The sequence below is a fragment of the Sander lucioperca genome, chromosome 8 (assembly GCF_008315115.2).
Source record: "Sander lucioperca isolate FBNREF2018 chromosome 8, SLUC_FBN_1.2, whole genome shotgun sequence".
Taxonomy (NCBI): domain Eukaryota; kingdom Metazoa; phylum Chordata; class Actinopteri; order Perciformes; family Percidae; genus Sander; species Sander lucioperca.
Window position 1 is genome coordinate 27,988,406 of NC_050180.1, and position 19,493 is coordinate 28,007,898.

General features: G+C 40.6%; 1 protein-coding gene across 2 annotated transcripts in view; it reads right to left on the reverse strand.

Moving 5' to 3' along the window:
- The window catches only part of lekr1 (leucine, glutamate and lysine rich 1), an 86,285-nt gene that overhangs the window by 12,524 nt on the left and 54,268 nt on the right, over positions 1-19,493 (reverse strand). For both annotated transcript variants that reach the window (XM_031290883.1, XM_036004467.1), the window contains exons 7-9: positions 15,908-15,985; positions 14,126-14,329; positions 4,912-4,987 (exon numbers count right to left, since the gene is read on the reverse strand). In XM_031290883.1, the coding sequence (XP_031146743.1) occupies positions 4,912-4,987; positions 14,126-14,329; positions 15,908-15,985 (358 nt within the window). The remainder of the gene's footprint in view (positions 1-4,911; positions 4,988-14,125; positions 14,330-15,907; positions 15,986-19,493) is intronic.

Genomic DNA, 19,493 nt, shown 5'->3' on the forward strand with positions numbered 1-19,493 from the left:
CATGTGGCATTTTAATATCTACAGTATGTTTGGCACCTTTGGGGACCAGGAGTAGAATGTAATAGAATAGGCCAAACATAATGCTCTTATCTGTTATGTTACAATTTCTCTTTGAACACTGCGACCAAAAATGCTTGATGACACGGTGGGTTTCTGTGATGCAATTTGTGGGGTTAAATGTGTTTTTGCAGCAGAATTGGGTCAGTGGTTAAAAAGAAGTACATGTCAAATGAAACAGAGTTCTCAAACAGAACTCAAGTTGAAAGATTTTTAACCCTTAGCTTAAGAGAACCATATACTTTAGTTATAGTTTAGGCCTACTGGTATTGCATATTTCTAACAGTTTTGTGCATAATTTAAAATAAAAATTTAAATATAAAAAAAACAACTTATTTTATATTCCTTTAACTCAAACCAAAGCCTTGTAACAATGGACATGGTTTCTTGCACCTGTAAAAGTGTTTTTCTAAATGTTACCATTTTTTATGCAAATAGTGACATGACTGGACAACATTGTAATGATGAATGGAAATGTGATCTGGGGTCTGATGCCTGCTCAGTAGATTGGAGCATGACTCATAGGACAGACACCCAATAGAGGCCCTTCACACTGATTTATGTTGAAGAACTCTAAATGTTCAAAGGAAAACACCAAATAATACCTGCCGAGCAGAACTGGGACGTTTTCCATTAGTGTTAAACATACAAAAAACAGACAATAACATTCAACCCAACAGAGCTGAAGCCTGAAAACCCATCAGTCAGCTGATGATGTAGCTAACCAACCAGGCTCTCATCGGCACTGATTTAAAACAACACAACAGAATAAAACTAATTATGAATCCGTCAACATATCGATATTTAGAACATATGAGAATTGAAACAAAAATCCAAGGTAGTGCTGGGCAATATGGAGAAAATAACATCACGATATTCTTGACCAAATACCTTGATTTTGACGATATTGTAGGCTTGACAATTGGTGCTTTAACAAAATATCTTCACAATTAGATTTTAGATAAATAATCATCAATAATGTGGATATGACTATGGTAAGTGGGTAAAGGCAAATAATAGAACAGCAACAGCTAGAACAGTCTGGTAAGTTCAGAAAATAACATCACTTTACTGTAATGCAGCCTTTAAAATCAGGAAAAGACTAAATTTAAGCCATATTATTGATATAATATTGATATATTGCCCAGCCCTAATCCAAGGTAGACTAAATTGTCATTTGACTCTAAACAGAGAATATAAATTGGCTGAGTATCTGCACTCTGTCAGAGATACAAAACAGAGACAGATCCTGACCAAATACAGGCTCAGTGACCACCAACAACTGGTAGAAACAGGAAGATACAGACAGACATGGCTGCCCAGAGAGGAGCATGTATGTGGTCACTGCTCAACAGGGGAGGTAGAGACAGAGATGCTCTTACTTCTCCAATGTGAGAAGTTCTCTTGAAGAAGAGATTTCCACTTGGGGGAGGTAGCCAAAAAAATAACAGACTTCCTAATGTTAACCCCAGCAGAGAAACTGCCAGTTCTCCTAGGTGAAGATACGGCAGCTCCTCTGGCAGCTAAATATGTATCTGCATGCCACAGCCTGTGGGACTCACAATCACTATAGGATCCACAAAATGTGTATAGTATTAAATAATTGCACTAAATTGTACAAAACTGTATTGCATTGTTTAACAATCAAAGAATGGACTGCATCAGTACAATACAGAACCTGCATATGTGACACCTGTGTATTTAATATGAAATATGGGTAACACTTTATTTGAAGGGGTGGTGCATAAGACTGACATGACATCGTCATAATTATGACATGACACCTGTGTGTCATGAACATGGAGGAGTAATTTTGAGTGAGTTGTCATTAAGTGTCATTCGGTAAATTGTGACACTTTTAATGCAAAGTTAGCATTGTCTGAGTTGTCTTTGTCATGACAACTGGACATTAACGAAGACAACAATCTCTGTGTTATGACAACTTGACATTAAACAAGACAATACAAACTGTTGATGTCTTTGTCATGACAACTTGACATTAACCTAGACAACATAACCTGTCATAAATATGTCATGGCTTTATATGTTAACATTACATTAAAGAGGTTGGTTTTTACATTGGCTGTCATGAGAGCATTATAATTGTGTCATGAATATTGTTCCTTGACCTCAAGTAAAGTGAAACAATTTGGACCTGTCATGTAGTTTGATTTCATCATCAAATGCTTAGATGACGGCGTCATGAATAATATCCTTGACCTTAAAGGTCCAATATGTAATATATTTACTGTAATAAATCAAAAAATTACCCCAATGCGTCATCAGATATTAAGGAAACATGCTAATCTTTTCTGACAACAATGCAAATGCCAGTATTTTCTCCTTTTGAAATTTCCGTTGCGTGACAGAATTTCTGTTTTTGTTTTGGCCTGTGTGTTGTTATCAACTCCCCAGTTTGACAGCCAGGCCGGGTTGCCAGATATACCTGTAAAAACATAAACCCAGCGCCCTACAGCTGTAACGTTAGTACAGCCATGAAAGCAGCAAACAAACAAACAGGATCAACGGAGATAAATTCTACCAGACCTAAAAAAACCCGCCATGTTTCTAACAGTTGCGTGGCTAACGCCGCCATGCTAACACTGCTAACTGCTAACGTTACCGGAGGACCAGGCAAGCGCGCCACGGCTGTTTACAACGTGCAACGTTAGCCTGTTAAGCGGCCGTAGCCAACAACGGTGAGTTATTTTAAGCCAAGAGAGGGGGGCTGTAAATCGGGAAGAGGGGACCGTGAGTTTGCAGTGTTTAGCGATTGTTATCGTAATTCTAAGCCAATAAAGTGTGTTAAGTTGGGTGGAGAGGACGGCAAGGTAATGTTATTTTTAGCGGTTCCCACCGTAATTCTAAGCCGAGGAAGTGTGTCTGTCCGTCGCATGGAGAGGACGGCAAGGTTGTTTTGTTTTTAGCGGTTCCTACCGTAATTCTAAGCTGAGGAAGTGTGTCTGTCAGTTGGGTACAGAGCTCCGCTTGAGCACGGGCTTTTATGACTGTCAATATAGCCAGCATCTAACGTTAGCTACTCCGCTGTGCTGTGGACAGTGTTGGGGAGTAACATATGTATAAATGTACCAGCGTTATGTATTCAGAATACAAATTATGAGTAACTGTATTCCGTTACAGTTACAATTTAAATAGTTGGTATTTAGAATACAGTTACATTGTTGAAATCAATGGATTACATGACAATAATTCTCTGTTTCACGAGTTTATTCACTTTCTGAATAAATTAAGGCATGCATTTCCCACAAGCCCCAATATGAAAACGAAAAAATGAGCTATTTGCGTGATCACTGATAGAGGTAGAGATGGAGCTGGAACCGGCAAAACAGAGCCAGGACAGGAATGCGTTTCTATCTTGGAAATTCAAACAGCATTTCACATTAAAGAAAGAACAGGGAGAACGAAATATAACTGTGCAGTGCAACCTCTGCTTGCCAGCAACCAACCTCCTTTCAGCGTCCAAATAACTCCACTCAGATTGAGTAAGGTAACGAAATACGTTACAAATTACATTTTTGGGCATGTATTCTGTATTCTGTAACGGAATACGTTTTAAAAGTATCCTTCCCAACACTGGCTGTGGAGTAATGTCTGGCTATGTGAGACAAGCATTTAGCATAATGTCAGTCTTATGCACACACCTTCAGATAAAGTGTTACAGAAATATGTGATTTGTAAATCTTCTGTAAACTGCTTTGGCACAACATGTTTTTGTTCATGCCAAGAAAATTGGAAATTTGGAAATTATAACAACAAGAAATCTGGGTGAATGTATGTTGTGATACCAAAAGGTAAAAATATTCTACTCTATTCTATTCTATTAACAAATATCGCATTCAACTGATTCTGTTTGAGTCTTTTGCTTATAAACTGCAGCAATGGTCCTCAACCTCCAAATTTGTATCATGGTCTTCAATTTTAAAACCAATAATAACCTGATCCTTCTTAAGCAAAGGCACAGCACTGTTAAATGTACAGAAACAATGTTTTTTCGTATAGGCTACTAAGATTCATTTGTCAAAAAGTTAGATATCAGACAGAAAGGAAATATGAGACAACAGGGATTTATTAATGCTATTTTTTTTAAATGTCTGCCTTGTTGTGACATTCAACTAAACCTGCAGGCAGACAGGCAGACAGTGCAAGAGACACTACTACACTGTTTTCCTAATAAAATAAAAGGTTTTGTGTGTGTGTGTGTGTGTGTGTGTGTGTGTGTGTGTGTGTGTGTGTGTGTGTATGTGTGTTCAGTTTATCTGGTGGTCTTGGAGCCTCTTTAATCTTATCCACATTGTGTGTGTCAGGATCCTCCCTGGTAAACTCCTATGAACTGTGACAAAGGCTTGGATGCCGTCCTAGCGTCTATTTACTTCAACAGACTGGAACTGAATGTCTGCCAGTCATAAACTGATTCACCCACACCCACAGTCACTAAGCGTATGAGCAATGTTTGAGTTTGAGTTCATCAAACATAATTACAACATTACATCTATAGACCATATATCCAAAATCCAGAGAATTCAGCTGCACAACCAGCTATTTCTGTAATGTTAATGTGAATCACAATTAGCAGGCAATTGAAATATGTTAGGCTACTAACTTGCTCCAATGCTGTGTGGTTCCAGTGTGTTCTCTGTGCAAACACAGGGTTGGACCGGACCAGGCTTTATATAGCCGATACAATCCACAAAACAAAATGCCTAGAGCAGCACAGATCTTGATCCTGCAAATTGGCTTAGGGCATACCTACTGAGTTTGTCTGTTATTGTTATCACTGCGGTTAGTGTGTAATCAGTAGTAATAGGATTGTTGTTAGTATTGGTAAAGAATTACCTTTGAGGGCATTTGCTGTCTGCAGTCTTCCTCCATCTTGGTCAGGGCTCTGCCATGGGACTCTATCAATATCTCCCTGTAAACACACACACACAAGGAATGTATTATGAATGTTCAGGCAACACACATATATACTGCAGTCATTTAGATATCTCATTTAGTTATGAAAGTAATGTCCTGTACTTATAACTTAACTTTCCTCTAATTAAATCGGACAACATCAAGCATCCACAGTGTAATGACAAGATAAATGTAGCATCAGGTCTGCAGCAACATGTTTATATAGTAACTGCCCTAGGACCAAATAACTAATTCCCTTTCCATGATACAGCAGCTGTCAACAGTCGTCCATCTGTTTCTAAATTCTGCTGTAAATGCCTTAAGGACCTTTTAAACCAAATGCAAGCTCTCTGGCAGTGCGCTGCTACTGCGCCCGTGCTCTGCGAAACGCAATGGGTTCCAGAGTGCAGCGGTGCCGTTGCCGCCTTCGGTCTGAAAGACCCTTTAAGATTCCCATATGAGACCAAATAACAAGTTTACAGTCACTGGCTGGAGTTTTACAAAGATCCTTCCAGATAGAAGACATGCAAAAAAACGTTAACCCACGAGAAATCCATATATTCTGACACCAACTACAGATTTGCACACATTTTAAAAAATAACATGCAGTGACACAGACAGACAGGAAATTTTAGCTTAACAGTCAGTAAGTGAAGTAAGTGTAAAATCCTCTTTCTCACACAAGCCACACACACACACACACACGCAAGATTGCATTAACCATTTTTACAATGCAGCACTTTCTGCAGTTGGATAAGTAAGTGAGCCAACATCACATCTATCTGTCACGATCCAAAAAGCTCTGATAATATTTACACATGCTTCTTTTTTGATGATCCTCTCATGTCAGGTTGCATAAAGAATATTTGGTTACACTTTACTTGAAGGTATCTACATAAGAGTGACATGACACTGTCATGAACGTGTCATAAACATTATAAACAAGCCATAAACGTTTATGATGACATAACGCTTCTTTTAGTAAGTGTCATTCGGTTTTTGTCATGACAAGTTAGGGTTAGGGTTAGGTTTGGGTTAGAGTTAGGGTTAGGGTTCATGTGTCATGACTGTGTCATGACAGTGTCATGTCACTCTTATGTAGATACCTTCAAGTAAAGTGTTACCGAATATTTAACAAGACCACTCCCAACAGTCTCTGGGGAAAAAGAGAGAGAGGGGGTGAGGAAGGAAAGGAAACATCTGCAAAAGAAAGAAAGAGTGAAATGGCGTTGAGATAGCTAGAAAGAGTGAATTTCATTGATTTGTTGATCTTATGTCCAAATATATGTCATTTCAGCAGCTGGTCCAGCAGATAAGATGTGAAGCAGCATGGATCTTAATCCAGCCAGAGACAAGTTAAGGAACTATGTTTACCACAAATATTTATACAGTTAGAGTTGGTGGAAAAGGCGTTTTGAGGGAGCTATTAAGGAATATAGGCATATGCACCCACATACACAATGGCATGAGAATATTTTAATACATATACATAAAACAAATCCCCATGTGACATAGTTGCTGCCTTATAGCACTTTGTGTGTGTACGTGGGCCCATCTGTACAGGAAAAGTGTGCAAGCTGATGTCAGTGTGTGTACAAGTGTGCACACTTGACTCTGTGTATATCTGATAGTAAAGTAAATGATCTACAGTATAATAAAGAGCAGCAGCTATATTCCATCTCTTCCTTGTTGGGGCAGACACAATATTATTCACTCCACTGGCTCTGGCTAATCACATCAACCTACTCACACTTACACACACAAACACACAGACAGACAGACAGACACACACACACACACACACACACACACACACACACACACACACGTAAGATTGCATTAACCATTTTTACAGTGCAGCACTTTCTGCAGTTGAATAGATAAGTAAGTGAGCCAACATCACATTTATATCTGTCACGATCCAAAAAGCTCTGATAATATTTACACATGCTTCTTTTTTGATGATCCTCTCAGCATGTCAGGTTGCATAAAGAATATTTAACAAGAACACTCCCAACAGTCTCTGGGGAAAATGAGAGAGAGGGGGTGAGGAAGGAAAGGAAACATCTGCAAAAGAAAGAAAGAGTGAGATGGCGTTGAGATAGCTAGAAAGAGTGAATTTCATTGATTTGTTGATCTTATGTCCAAATATAATATGTCATTTCAGCAGCTGGTCCAGCAGATAAGATGTGAAGCAGCATGGATCTTAATCCAGCCAGAGACAAGTTAAGGAACTATGTTTACCACAAATATTTATACAGTTAGAGTTGGTGGAAAAGGCTTTTTGAGGGAGCTATTAAGGAATATAGGCATATGCACCCACATACACAATGGCATGAGAATATTCCAATACATAAAACAAATCCCCATGTGACATAGCCGCTGCCTTATAGCACTTTGTGTGTGTACGTGGGCCAATCTGTACAGGAAAAGTGTGTGAGCTGATGTCAGTGTGTGTACAAGTGTGCACACTTGACTTTGTGTATATCTGATAGTAGAGTGGATGATCTACAGTATAATAAAGAGCAGCAGCTATATTCCATCTCTTCCTTGTTGGGGCAGACACAATATTATTCACTCCACTGGCTCTGGCTAATCACATCAGCCTACTCACACACACGCACGCACGCACGCACGCACGCACGCACGCACGCACGCACGCACGCACGCACACACACACACACACACACACACACACACACACACACACGTTTGTTTCACTATCTTTGTGGGGACCCATCACTGACATAATGTATTCCCTAGCCCCTTACCCTAATCTTAACCATCACCACTAAATGCCTAACCTTAACCCTTACCCTCACCCTAACCATAACCTAATTCTAACCCTAATCCTAAAACCAAGTCTTAACCCTCAAACAGACCTTTAACCTTGTGGGGTCCAGCATTTTGGGCCCCACAAAGCTGTCGGGACCCCACAAGTATACTGGACTCACAGTTTTTGGACCTCACGAATATAGTTAAACAAGAACACACACACACACACACACACACACACACACACACACGAAAATAAATGCAGACAGCCATGCATGAACGCTCCCCAAGAGTTGCAAGTTTGATGCCAAGATCTGACTCCTGAAGCTCATTTAAATGTGCCCCAGCCATGTTATAGATGGGATTCAGAGAGGAAATATAAGCTTTAATAAAAGGCTGTTGCTGATAAACAAGCATTATGAAACTACCTACCACAGTGAAAATATTTCTGATAAATAGGTTTGGATTAGTTATGTGGCATGCATGGGTCAGCCCAAATGCAGATACTTAGGATCGGCTCGGGACATTTATACTCTACAGGACCGAAATAATGACAATTTTTGTGTCCAAAGCGCAGAATCTTTCTGTCTTAGCTGGTACAAAAACCACTGGAAGTGAGGATTTGATGTTTTCGAAGCTGAAGCCTTTTTAATATGTAACAAACTGCTGATGCATGAGTGTTTGCATGTTTGTGTTCCGCTGCAATTCTGGCTCTCTGATTATCAAAAAAGTAGACTCCTGCAAAGGTAGTAAGTTTTAAAATCAACTTTAAGCCTGTATGTGCGTGTGTGTGTGTGTGTGTGTGTGTGTGTGTGTGTGTCTGTGCATGTGTGTGACCCCCCGGGGAGGGTATGCGTGCCAATTCATCCCTCTGAAGGAGGTCTGGGGGGATTACAGGGAGGAATGATGGGAAAATCTGGGAGTACTCTCTCATTCACTCACACGCCAGGCTGCTTTTAAGGACAGGCGAGTGTGTGTATATGTGCAGTGTGTGTATGTGCAGTGCGAGCGGCTGCTGCCTCATCAAAAGGCACATTCCATTTTTCCACTTTATGCTGATACAATCTTCGTGTGCACACGCACACAAAGAAGGCTGACTCCGATATCCGAAGCTCAGCAAAGCTCAAGTGCAATTTTAAACAGTTTTTATTGTGTATGAATCAACAACGTAGATCAACAGTTAACAGGAATCTCCGCTGACATCATCTCATACATCCTCAATGTTTTTTTCAGGGACATAACCCTCCACCTGGAAAGATGATTAACATTTCAAAGTCAAGAATCTTCTTCTCACACTCACCCACGTTTTCAAAGCAGGAACGGACTGCCTTGTAAAACATTTGACATATGAATTTACGGAAAATGGCAATTTATGACAAGTGAATAAAAAGGATTGAGAGCCACAATAAAAGTAAAGACCCAGACAAGGATGATATAACATTTTCCACTCTGCGAAAGAAAATGGATGAAATTAAGAAACAGAAGAGAGAAAAAAAGAGCTATAAGAGAGCGGTAAATATAGCAGGAAGTATCTTATAGATGACATTAATCTTTTAAAGTATTTTATTAGCCTAATTGTGTAAAGCCTAAGGCATGAAACCACTTCTCTGTATAGGGACAGACAGAAGGAAGAGGTTTTGGGGATCATACTTTCTGTCACGAAAGATTCCTCTGCTGCTTGAAACCACTTGAAACAAGTCCTCTCACATTTAACAGATGGATGAGGAAACCGCACAGATACTCCTGACCTCTCTTGACTTTTAAATCTTTTACTCTCTCCACTTTCTGCCACTTCCACTCTTTTTCCCCTGTCCCTCCTCTTTTCCTCTCTCACTCTGTCTCTCTGTTTTTAACTTTGTGTCAGTTTTACTGAATCGAGGGCAAGCTGTCATGCTTCATGCGTGTGTGTAGATGGTGTGCGGCCCCTGTGACCCAGGCTGTGTGCATGCGAGAGCCAGACAGTGTGTGAAGTAACCACTGCAACCACAGTCACGGTATCCATCCCTCCTCCCTAAAACAACCCCTTAACCCCTGCCTTCCACCCTCTCTCTTTGCCTCCTTCCTTGCTTCCCTCCCTCGTTTCATGGTTCTCTCTATCCTCCTCCATGTCCATAATTCCTTTCTTTTTGCCTCCCTCTATTCCTTTCTTTATCCCTCTCCACTCATGTCTTTCCTTTCTTCCCACCCCACAATCCCTCCACTCTGCCCTGGGGAGACCATTGTCTGCTCTTCACTAAACTTGTCTTTTCACTGTCACTTTACAACTAGTTTTTATCAACATCTGCATTGTTCCACATTATAAATTTAATAACTACAGTCAACCTATGAACAACGGGGGAAATTATCCTTGTTATTGTGACTGAGTTTCTCAGTAGCAGTAATTTGGCTCTAATTTAAGTTTGTTTTGACTTTAGTATTATAACTGTCCCTATTTTTATTTATTTTTTTTAAACATCTGTTTTGGAGGATATTTTTTCCTCATAACTGGCCATTTATAGTGCTGAATAAATCATAACATTATTTCCTTCTGTACATAATCTTTTTTATTTTGCTATGGTTTTTATTTTAAAATAATCTAGTGTTAGTCTCCGTTTGCCAGCCCTATCTCCACAGCGCTGCGGAGGAGGGTCTAGAGCCAGTCCCACAATGAGCTTTCCTTAGGATGTGCCATTTCTGTGTCTGTAGCTTTAGGAAGAGAGGGGGGGGGGCAAGAGAGGGGGGGGCATGGTGCAAGGTGGAGGGTGGGGGTGTGGCCTTGACCAACTGCAACTTTGCTTGTTTGCAAGCAATGATGTCTCTCTCTTTCTCATGGGTGGGCCAAATTCTCAGGGCGGGCAAAGCAGAGAAAGGGGAGGTAACCTTGCTCCTTATGACCTCATAAGGAGGAGATTCCAGATCGGCTCATCTGAGCTTTCATTTTCTCAAAGGCAGAGCAGGATACCCAGAGCTCGGTTTACACCTATCGCCATTTCTAGCCACTGGGGGACCATAGGCAGGCTGGGGGAACTCATATTAATGTTAAAAAAACCTCATAAAGTGAGATTTTCATGCCATGGGACCTTTAAACCAATCACAATCTTCAGCGCTTTTATCCTTTATTCACCTATACTTACTGGACACATGACTGCAGCAAAAGGCATGAAGCAGATTAAACATTACATGGGCATGAAGGGGGAATAAAGACATATTTTCTATTTCCACATCCTACTACTGGAGACAAACACTTTTAAAGGTCACAAATAACCCTGCAAAGGGCTTATTATAAAAGTGATGTAAATTTTAACTCACCAAAACAATTAACCACAGTTACAATGGTATTGCATAAATGGGTTCCCGGGGGTGGAAAGATGATGCTCTTTTCTGGTTAGATCATGCAACAGAAGGGTTGGCACAGGGCGATAAGCAGTGACAGGGTGGCACAGAGGGTGGAGTGTGTATTTGGGTGTGTGTATGTGTGGGAATGAGATAACAGGGGTTAGAAAGGGACAAAGATAGATTCAGACGGGATTAATGTTTGAGGCTTGGTAAGAGGAAGCACAGGAGCATATAGGGAATAAATGTAGCATAAATCTGTGTGAGTGTGTATGAAAGACCGCTTTAGGGAACAGCGTGTCCTCATGGTCACTGGAGGTCAGTGGAAGCAGTCAAATCTCAAACACTTGGGATGTGTGTGCGAGAACGTATGTGTGAATACTTGTGGTCTGGACATAAAGTGAGTACAGCCAAGTCAGTGATCAAGCCTTTTTCTCTCTGAACATCTGAAGAAAGGACATTTAGGGACGCGCACGCACACGCACACACGTAAGATTGCATTAACCATTTTTACACTGCGGCACTTTCCGTAGTTGAATAGATAAGTAAGTGAGCCAACAACACATCTCTATCTGTCACGATCCAAAAAGCTCTGATAATATTTACACGCTTCTTTTTTGATGATCCTGTCACCTTTGTAAGTGTTTGTTTCTGCTTGTACATTGTATGATTAATCTTTCAGTTTTGTGTACAGTTTTCCGTATAATGCATTAGAGGATTTTCAGACCATCTCTCCTCAAAGGAATAGAAAATAACAGTTTGATGCAAATAAATGATAAGGCACACAAACTTGTCAATGACACAGATCATCTTTATGCCGCATTTGAAAGAATGTTTCTGTCAGAGATGGGGACTCTGGTTTGAGATTCGGACTCAAGTCGCACTTAAGTCGCACACACAGTGACTTCAGACTTGACTTGAGACTCTTATTCAAAAGACTTCAGACTCGTCTCAGACTCAAGATGCGGGATTTTTAGGAAATGTCTGATGAGCTTGATGTTATTCTCCTCCCTGCGTAACCTCAGAGACTTCAAACTTGACTTGGACTCTAGCTCAGAGACTTTAGTGTTAACTACAAAAATGTTTATTTAAACTTCTGTTCGACTTAAAGCTCCAGATAAGGGGTAAACACAGCACGATGTAACACCCCTGAGCTTTGATCTCTGTCTAACTTTATCTGCAAACAGTGCAATCAGGGACATGTAGTCCACAAAAAAAAACTAGATAAAGTATTGACATGGATAAACACCCGTAAATGCAAGGTTATTGAGCAGTGTGCTGGGCAGTGTGAGCTGGCCACACAGGGAGAGGTAACACCCTTACATAAGAGACTGGGCATAGCTCCCAACACTCTGTTAGATCCACTCACTCTGCACTCAGAGAAAGACGTAGGCCCTTGGTTTTGCATTGACAAGAACACATACACAGGATTCCTGCCTTTACTCACCCAAGTCCTCTCAGACACAAAAGGGTTGTAAATATTTAACATTAGAACAAAACAGTCTATTTCCCAACCAGGGATTTAGCACAGCCATCAGTCTGTGTTTTAGAGTGCGGATCTCTTAAAGGAGCCGCAGCACCATTTTACAACAAATGCCTTATCGCGCTGATGTGACTGAGCCCTAACCGAACCCGAACATCATTTCTAAATATCTGTCCGAACCCGGCCCGGCCCGTTGGGTGCCGTCGGGTCCTGTCGGGTCCCGTTGGGCTCGGGTCGGGTATCCATCCTCTACTGTGGTTGTGGTGTCACTGTTAAGAAAAGCAAAGCAGAGCCATGCACTGAAGCTGGCTCCCAGTGAGCTGTAATTGGTCAACACATAGCAGCCAATATGAGAGGGGTGTCTGACTAGCTTTGTGTAGGACCAATACACCAAAGTTAACTCATACACATTTCCAGGTTCAAGATTTGTTTCTGCATTTTTGACGTTATAAGTAAAGAATCAGACTCACACTCAGCGGTGAAATGTTGAAGAGTTTTATGGCTTGTGATCTATACCACAAGCCATAAAACTCTTCAACATTTCACGGCTAAGTGTGAGATAACACAATCATTACAATATTGCACTATAGCACAAATTGCACACTCATATGTTTACTTAGGCTAATATTTTATATATATTACATATTTTCCATATATATATACTATGTATGTAGGTTTGTTATGCATTTTTATTCTATAATTGTATATATGTTGAACAGTGTTTTCATTCCTTCTTTGTATATGTTTGAGGTGTTCTGGTATTTTATTTTATTTATTATTATTTATTGTAATTCTGCTGCTGTAACAGCAATTTCCCAGTTTGGGATTAATAAAGTTAATCTCTCTATCTATATCAGAATCAGAATCAGAAAGGGTTTTATTGCCAAGTACGCTTTTAACACATACAAGGAATTTGTTTTGGTGTTGTTATATATATATATATCTAGAATATAATATGGTAGAGAATCCTCGATTAGACAGTTAATTTCTCTATCTATATCAGAATCAGAATCAGAAAGGGTTTTATTGCCAAGTACGCTTTTAACACATACAAGGAATTTGTTTTGGTGTTGTTATATATATATATATATATATATATATATATATATATCTAGAATATAATATGGTAGAGAATCCTCGATTAGACAGTTCATTTCTCTATCTATATCAGAATCAGAATCAGAAAGGGTTTTATTGCCAAGTACGCTTTTAACACATACAAGGAATTTGTTTTGGTGTTGTTATATATATATATATATATATATATATATATATATATATATATATATATATATATCTAGAATATAATATGGTAGAGAATCCTCGATTAGACAGTTCATTTCTCTATCTATATCAGAATCAGAATCAGAAAGGGTTTTATTGCCAAGTACGCTTTTAACACATACAAGGAATTTGTTTTGGTGTTGTTATATATATATATATACATACATACATACATACATACATACATACATACACATATATATATATATATATATATATATATATATATATATATATATATCTAGAATATAATATGGTAGAGAATCCTCGATTAGACAGAACAGATATCACAATCATGACCTTTCTCTCCTCAGCTCTCTCGTTTCCTGCGTGGCAATCTCCAGAGCATCCCTCAGTCGTGTCATTTCCTCTTCAGCTGCACAGTAGTTCCGACTCATTTGTCCCTCTCTCTGCTGCCATGACGCCAGCTGCCCCTGTATGGTGTCACACCTTCGTTGGCATGACAACCACCTCTCATGTTTCTCCTCCAACTCTCCTTTTAACCTGTTGAAAAGATGCAGAAGATGAGCACAAACACATAGCTACTGTCCATAGTGTAATATTCTAGGAGGAATTTTTCATCTGCATGTATTCAGTAGGGCATGTGAATGCATGTTTTGAACAACCGCACACACCTGCAGGCACACATAAACTCTACACTCACAGTACAATAGATGAGTGTGAGCGTCAGAGCAAGAGTCTGTTACATAAGAGAGAAGCCGTTTATTCTCCAACCTTATCAGGCTCCTTATAGTCTGGTGGTTGACACACACAAACACACCAGAACTGGGTCAAACACCCTTTCTTTTTTTCTGCACACAGGCAAGGTTTTCCACACAGCTCAAGTACCCAATCATTGTAGCATTCTTCTGACAGTGAACTTTGGTAGGTCAAGTTGTACTGTGAAAACGCACTTATGCACGCATATTGTACATGCATAAAAGGAGACGATTATGGACACTTAGTGAATGTGTGTACATATAAGTCAGTATCTACGTGATATTAACGCTTGAGTGGGATGAAATGTTTTAGGAAAGAGAGTTCAAATGGAGAAGGAGATGGGCTGACAAAGAGAGAAAAGGCAGTTACAGTAATAAAGTAACATGCCAGTATGTTGACAGTCAGTGTTTTGGCAATTTATATCTGTTTTTAGGTCGACATATGAAGAGAAACTAAAGAGACATTCACAAAAAAAACATTTCAAACCATTTGAACAAAGTGAAACTGGAAAGATTCAAAACCCAATTAACACAAAAGCAGAAACTACTAGATAGCATCTACATATCGATTTCTCGGTAGAAACCAAAGCGTGTTGACCAGATAAACATTATCCTAAGGCACCCATGGATATGGGCCCATTAGACAATTTGGTGAATTGATGTCTCCAATTACATTTTATCTGAGCTATGGGGGGCTTTCTCCCTCCCCCCGACTTCCCATCCCTTCTGAAATAGAATCCACCCCCCCAGTGGAGTGCAATCATATGTTGAGCTGTATAGGAGCCAGAGGGTGAGATCAGAGACTGCTGTGTGGGAAGGGAAATAAATCGACAGTGTAATTGAACACACCAGGCTGCCAGTGGCTTAGAAAAAGAATACCAGCAGATACCATGTGAAAAAATACAAACCCCACATATGTCTAACGCCTGCACGGAAAGATGAGAGGCTCTGTGTGTAAATGTCTGTCTGTGGGTGTATGCACACTTGTCTGCCTGTGTATGAGTGATGCACTCCAATAGAAGTGCCTCTGCGTATCTACAATATGTGCGTGCCTCTCTGCACAGATGACTGCTTCCATCTGTTGCGCCAGCCTCACACGAGACTCTGAAGTGTCACCGGCACTTTATGGAGCCTAAGATCTCCTCAACTGATCCTAGAGCAGATCTCAGCTGACACTAATATCCCCACCTCTCTTTGGGAGGAAGGAGATGGAGAAATAAAGCAGAGGGGGAGGATGATTTGAAGGACAGTGAGTGAGATGAGTACAGGGATTGTGGGAAAGTTGGAGAAGGGAAGGAATGGGAATTTATTGCGAGATAAAGCAAAAGTGCAGAGAAAAAGAAAGAGGAGAGCTCAGTATTACCTGAGTAGTTTTTCCCTGTGCTCCTTCTCAGCGTCTTTCTGTTGGGACAGCTGCTGCTCACACTGTCTCCTCTGCTCCCTGGAGACACAAAGTGCATGGCATGGTCACTCAATTTTCACCATTTGTTGAGTCAGTAAATGTTTGACAAGGGTAGTGCTACTGACATAGCTGAAAATAATCATTTTCTCTTTCCCTAAAATGTAATTCACATTAATTGTACCCACATTTCACATTCAGGCAGGTGGACATAGATTTACCCTGGAGTATGTTTTTACAATTTCAAGTGTCACTGAAAAGTACTTGAGCAAGATAGCAAATCCATACAACTGCTATTCTGTGTACTCCTACGCTTGAATCTCCAAGTGGAAGAGGCTTCACAATGAACTCTACCTCTGGGATCAGCAAAAGTTCAAGAAAGCTTCCTGTCTTTTTGCTTACAAAATGCTTTTGGTTGTCATTTTAAAACAGCTTTCCATGAGTCATTTAGATATTTTTTTTGTTATTATATTCAAAGTAAATAAGCTATGTGTGCAGCTATGTTTTTGAAATCACCTCTTCCTCCATGTGCAGCTGCTGCCTCTCTCTTGAGAAAGTAAATTGGAAATCAGTTTTAATTCTAATTCTGCGTGCCATGACAGTATGTGGTACTCCCGCCTAATGTGCACACACTGTGTGGGTACACACACACACACACACACACACACACACACACACACACACACGCACTTATCCTATCCCTCCTAACCCTGTCGGCTTCCCAGCCTAATCCCCTCTCTGGCGGCATGATCAGTTAATGTGTTTGACTGTGTGTGTGTGTGTGTGTGTGTGTGTGTGTAGCTGGCTGTCTAGCCCTGTGACCTTGCAGCCACACGCAATGAGGATACAGAGTGAGAGGGCTTGCACGTCTGAGCTCAAAGGCAGACAGCCTGTTTTTACTGCCAATCTACAACAGACTTTTCTGGCAACTGTGTAGAATTATTTGTATATTTCACTAAAGTGGATTCAGTGAAACTGCTTTGTACCAGATACCTATAGGCGGGTTGGCTTTTGTTTCTTTAAAGTGTATAACTAAACATTCTGATGCTGGAAGCCACATATGATATTTGGAAATCAAATATTAATAGCAATATTTTCAAATTTTAAAAGTGACAATATGTGAGCAACAGACAGACAGAAGTACAAATAGAGACACAGGCCCAGATACACACAACACACAATTCAAGTAATACACTCACATCTGTCTGGCACCAGTTATCAGCCTTCTTCTCTTTGTACCTCTCATCACACATCTCCATCCCATTTCCTCTCCCTCTCTCTCTCTCTCTCTCTCCGCCTCTCTCTCTCTCTCGTTCTCTTTTTTTAACCCACTTTTTCCTCCCATGCTGTTACGGCTACTGGTGATTTAGAGCTGGCCCCTGAGTGCTTCTACATTCTGCGTATTTAGCAACAGCATACTGTTCGTACTTTACAGCCCACTGTCCCTCGTCTTTCTCTGTCTTGCCCCTCTTTCTGTCTTCACAGTCAGATATGACATATTATCTGACTCCCAGCAGCTGGTTCCACTATTCTTTATCTGCTGGTCTCCTGTTTCTGACTTTTTTTGTCAGAAGTGAAAAGGGAGTTGAGAGAAATAGAAATGTAAAACAGGAGGTGGTGTTTTTGAATTACTGTAAGGCCCAGGGCAGGGTTCAAAGTGCAGTCAAGTGCACAGTGCACCGAAGGAGTGGCGGAGCACTTTGGGTGTTTGTGTGGCTGCAGGCATGTGATGTACCCAGTGTGCACATGGAAACAAGGTGAGACTAAGAAGAATCTATTATCATATATTATCAGCAGGCATGTTGGGGGCAGGTTACAAAGACAACCCAAGGGTTCCTGAGGTGTTTCAGTGTAAAATTGTCTTTTGAATTTCCATGAAATGTTGACCTTGCAATGTGACCTAAAGACGTCATTGTCTCCACTTGTAATAACTTGCACTGCATAAACTAAACTATGTAGAATAATGAATCATAATCAATTCCAGTAATGTGTTTAGGAGTGAAGAAGTGTGCTGGTTGCACAAGACTTAGTCAAGGTAACCACAGTGGATCCGGCGCAATCACGGCTTGACAACGCACGTCACTCAAATTAGACTGCAGATGGAATGCATACCTGCTGCCTTCAGCTGGCTGTACGGAGAGTTAATCAGCTGTTGTAAGTGACAGATGCTAATAGGAATCAAGCATTAATGATGTGTCAGCCTGTTAAAAACAATTGCGAAACAGACAAGCAAAACTCTACAAATCAAAGTGAAATACTTTGCTGTTGATCTAGTCCGAGCAGACGTGTGGCAGATGGCGAAAAACATGGTGAATCTTGACACTGAAATTGTAATGTACCAGTAACACCCTGCTGAGCTTCTCCTCCTATTGTGGTGTATGGCAAGTCACCAAATACCAAACAGCCACATTAGAGGGAAAAGCCTCTCTGCATTTCAGGAAAATACCATGTCTTGTGTGGCATGTGCTCACATGATAACAGAGCCCAGAGGAAAAGAGCAAGAGAGAAAAAAGAGGGTGAGATTTATTTTTGAATTTGAGAAAGAGGAGAAAAAAAAGACATCCTCCTACCTGAAGGGCTGTGACTGATTTTATCTAATAGATAAACAGGGTGAGGGAGTGTGTGTGTTTCAGGCAAATGGCAGAGCAAGATCTATTGGGAAATGAGGTCCTTGGATAAACCCTGGGTTCAATAGTTATTTTACTGCTGAGACACACTGTGCTTGCACAGGCGCATCAGCCTTATGAAAACAAGCTGTATCACATCAATCACATCTATCCTTTGCTCTTTCTCTCTTGACCTTCACTCATTCCATCATCCACTCTTTCATCTTCCCCCCTTGCTCAGCGCATCCATCCTGTCTTTCATCTATCCCTCTCTTCCCTCTAATCCATCCTTTCAACCTGGCCCGCGTCTGTGTTGGATGATCCATGTGTTCATCCTCTGATGAAAGGATGAGCTCAACGTCTCCTGCCAATCCCAATGCAGCAGGAAGCTTCCCAACACCTTTGACGTACATGTCCAGATGTTACAGGAAGGGGTTTGTGACGCTCTCTGTGATCCTTTTTCACAAATGCTGTCAAAGTGCCCTAGGGGAAAGTGCATACTATAACAGCCCATCATCATGGACTTGTTCAGTGGCCAATGGTATAAGTTCTAAGTCAGGTAACAGCAAAAGGTGATCATCACATCATACAAGCTTCATAACCAGTATTCACATGCGAAGGAAATGTATGTACAAATATTGTGAATACAGGAACAGTCAGGTGTACAATCAAGATTGAAAACAAGGTGTGTCAGTAAGTAAGTGTACGTCTATGTGTATGTGTGTGTGTGTGTGTGTGTGTGTGTGTGTGTGTGTGTGTGTAAATAGTCATGACAAAACTAGCTGCCATTGAGTGTCTCTCTGGCATGCTAATCAGATTGCATGCTAGAATCAGAAGGATTCCACAGCCGCTCACTGTCCTTAGACTGCCCCTGAATTATGTGTGTATGTGTGCGTTTCCAAGGCAATGGGGCTGGCGCCACAGAAATGCAACAGGTGCGGAAC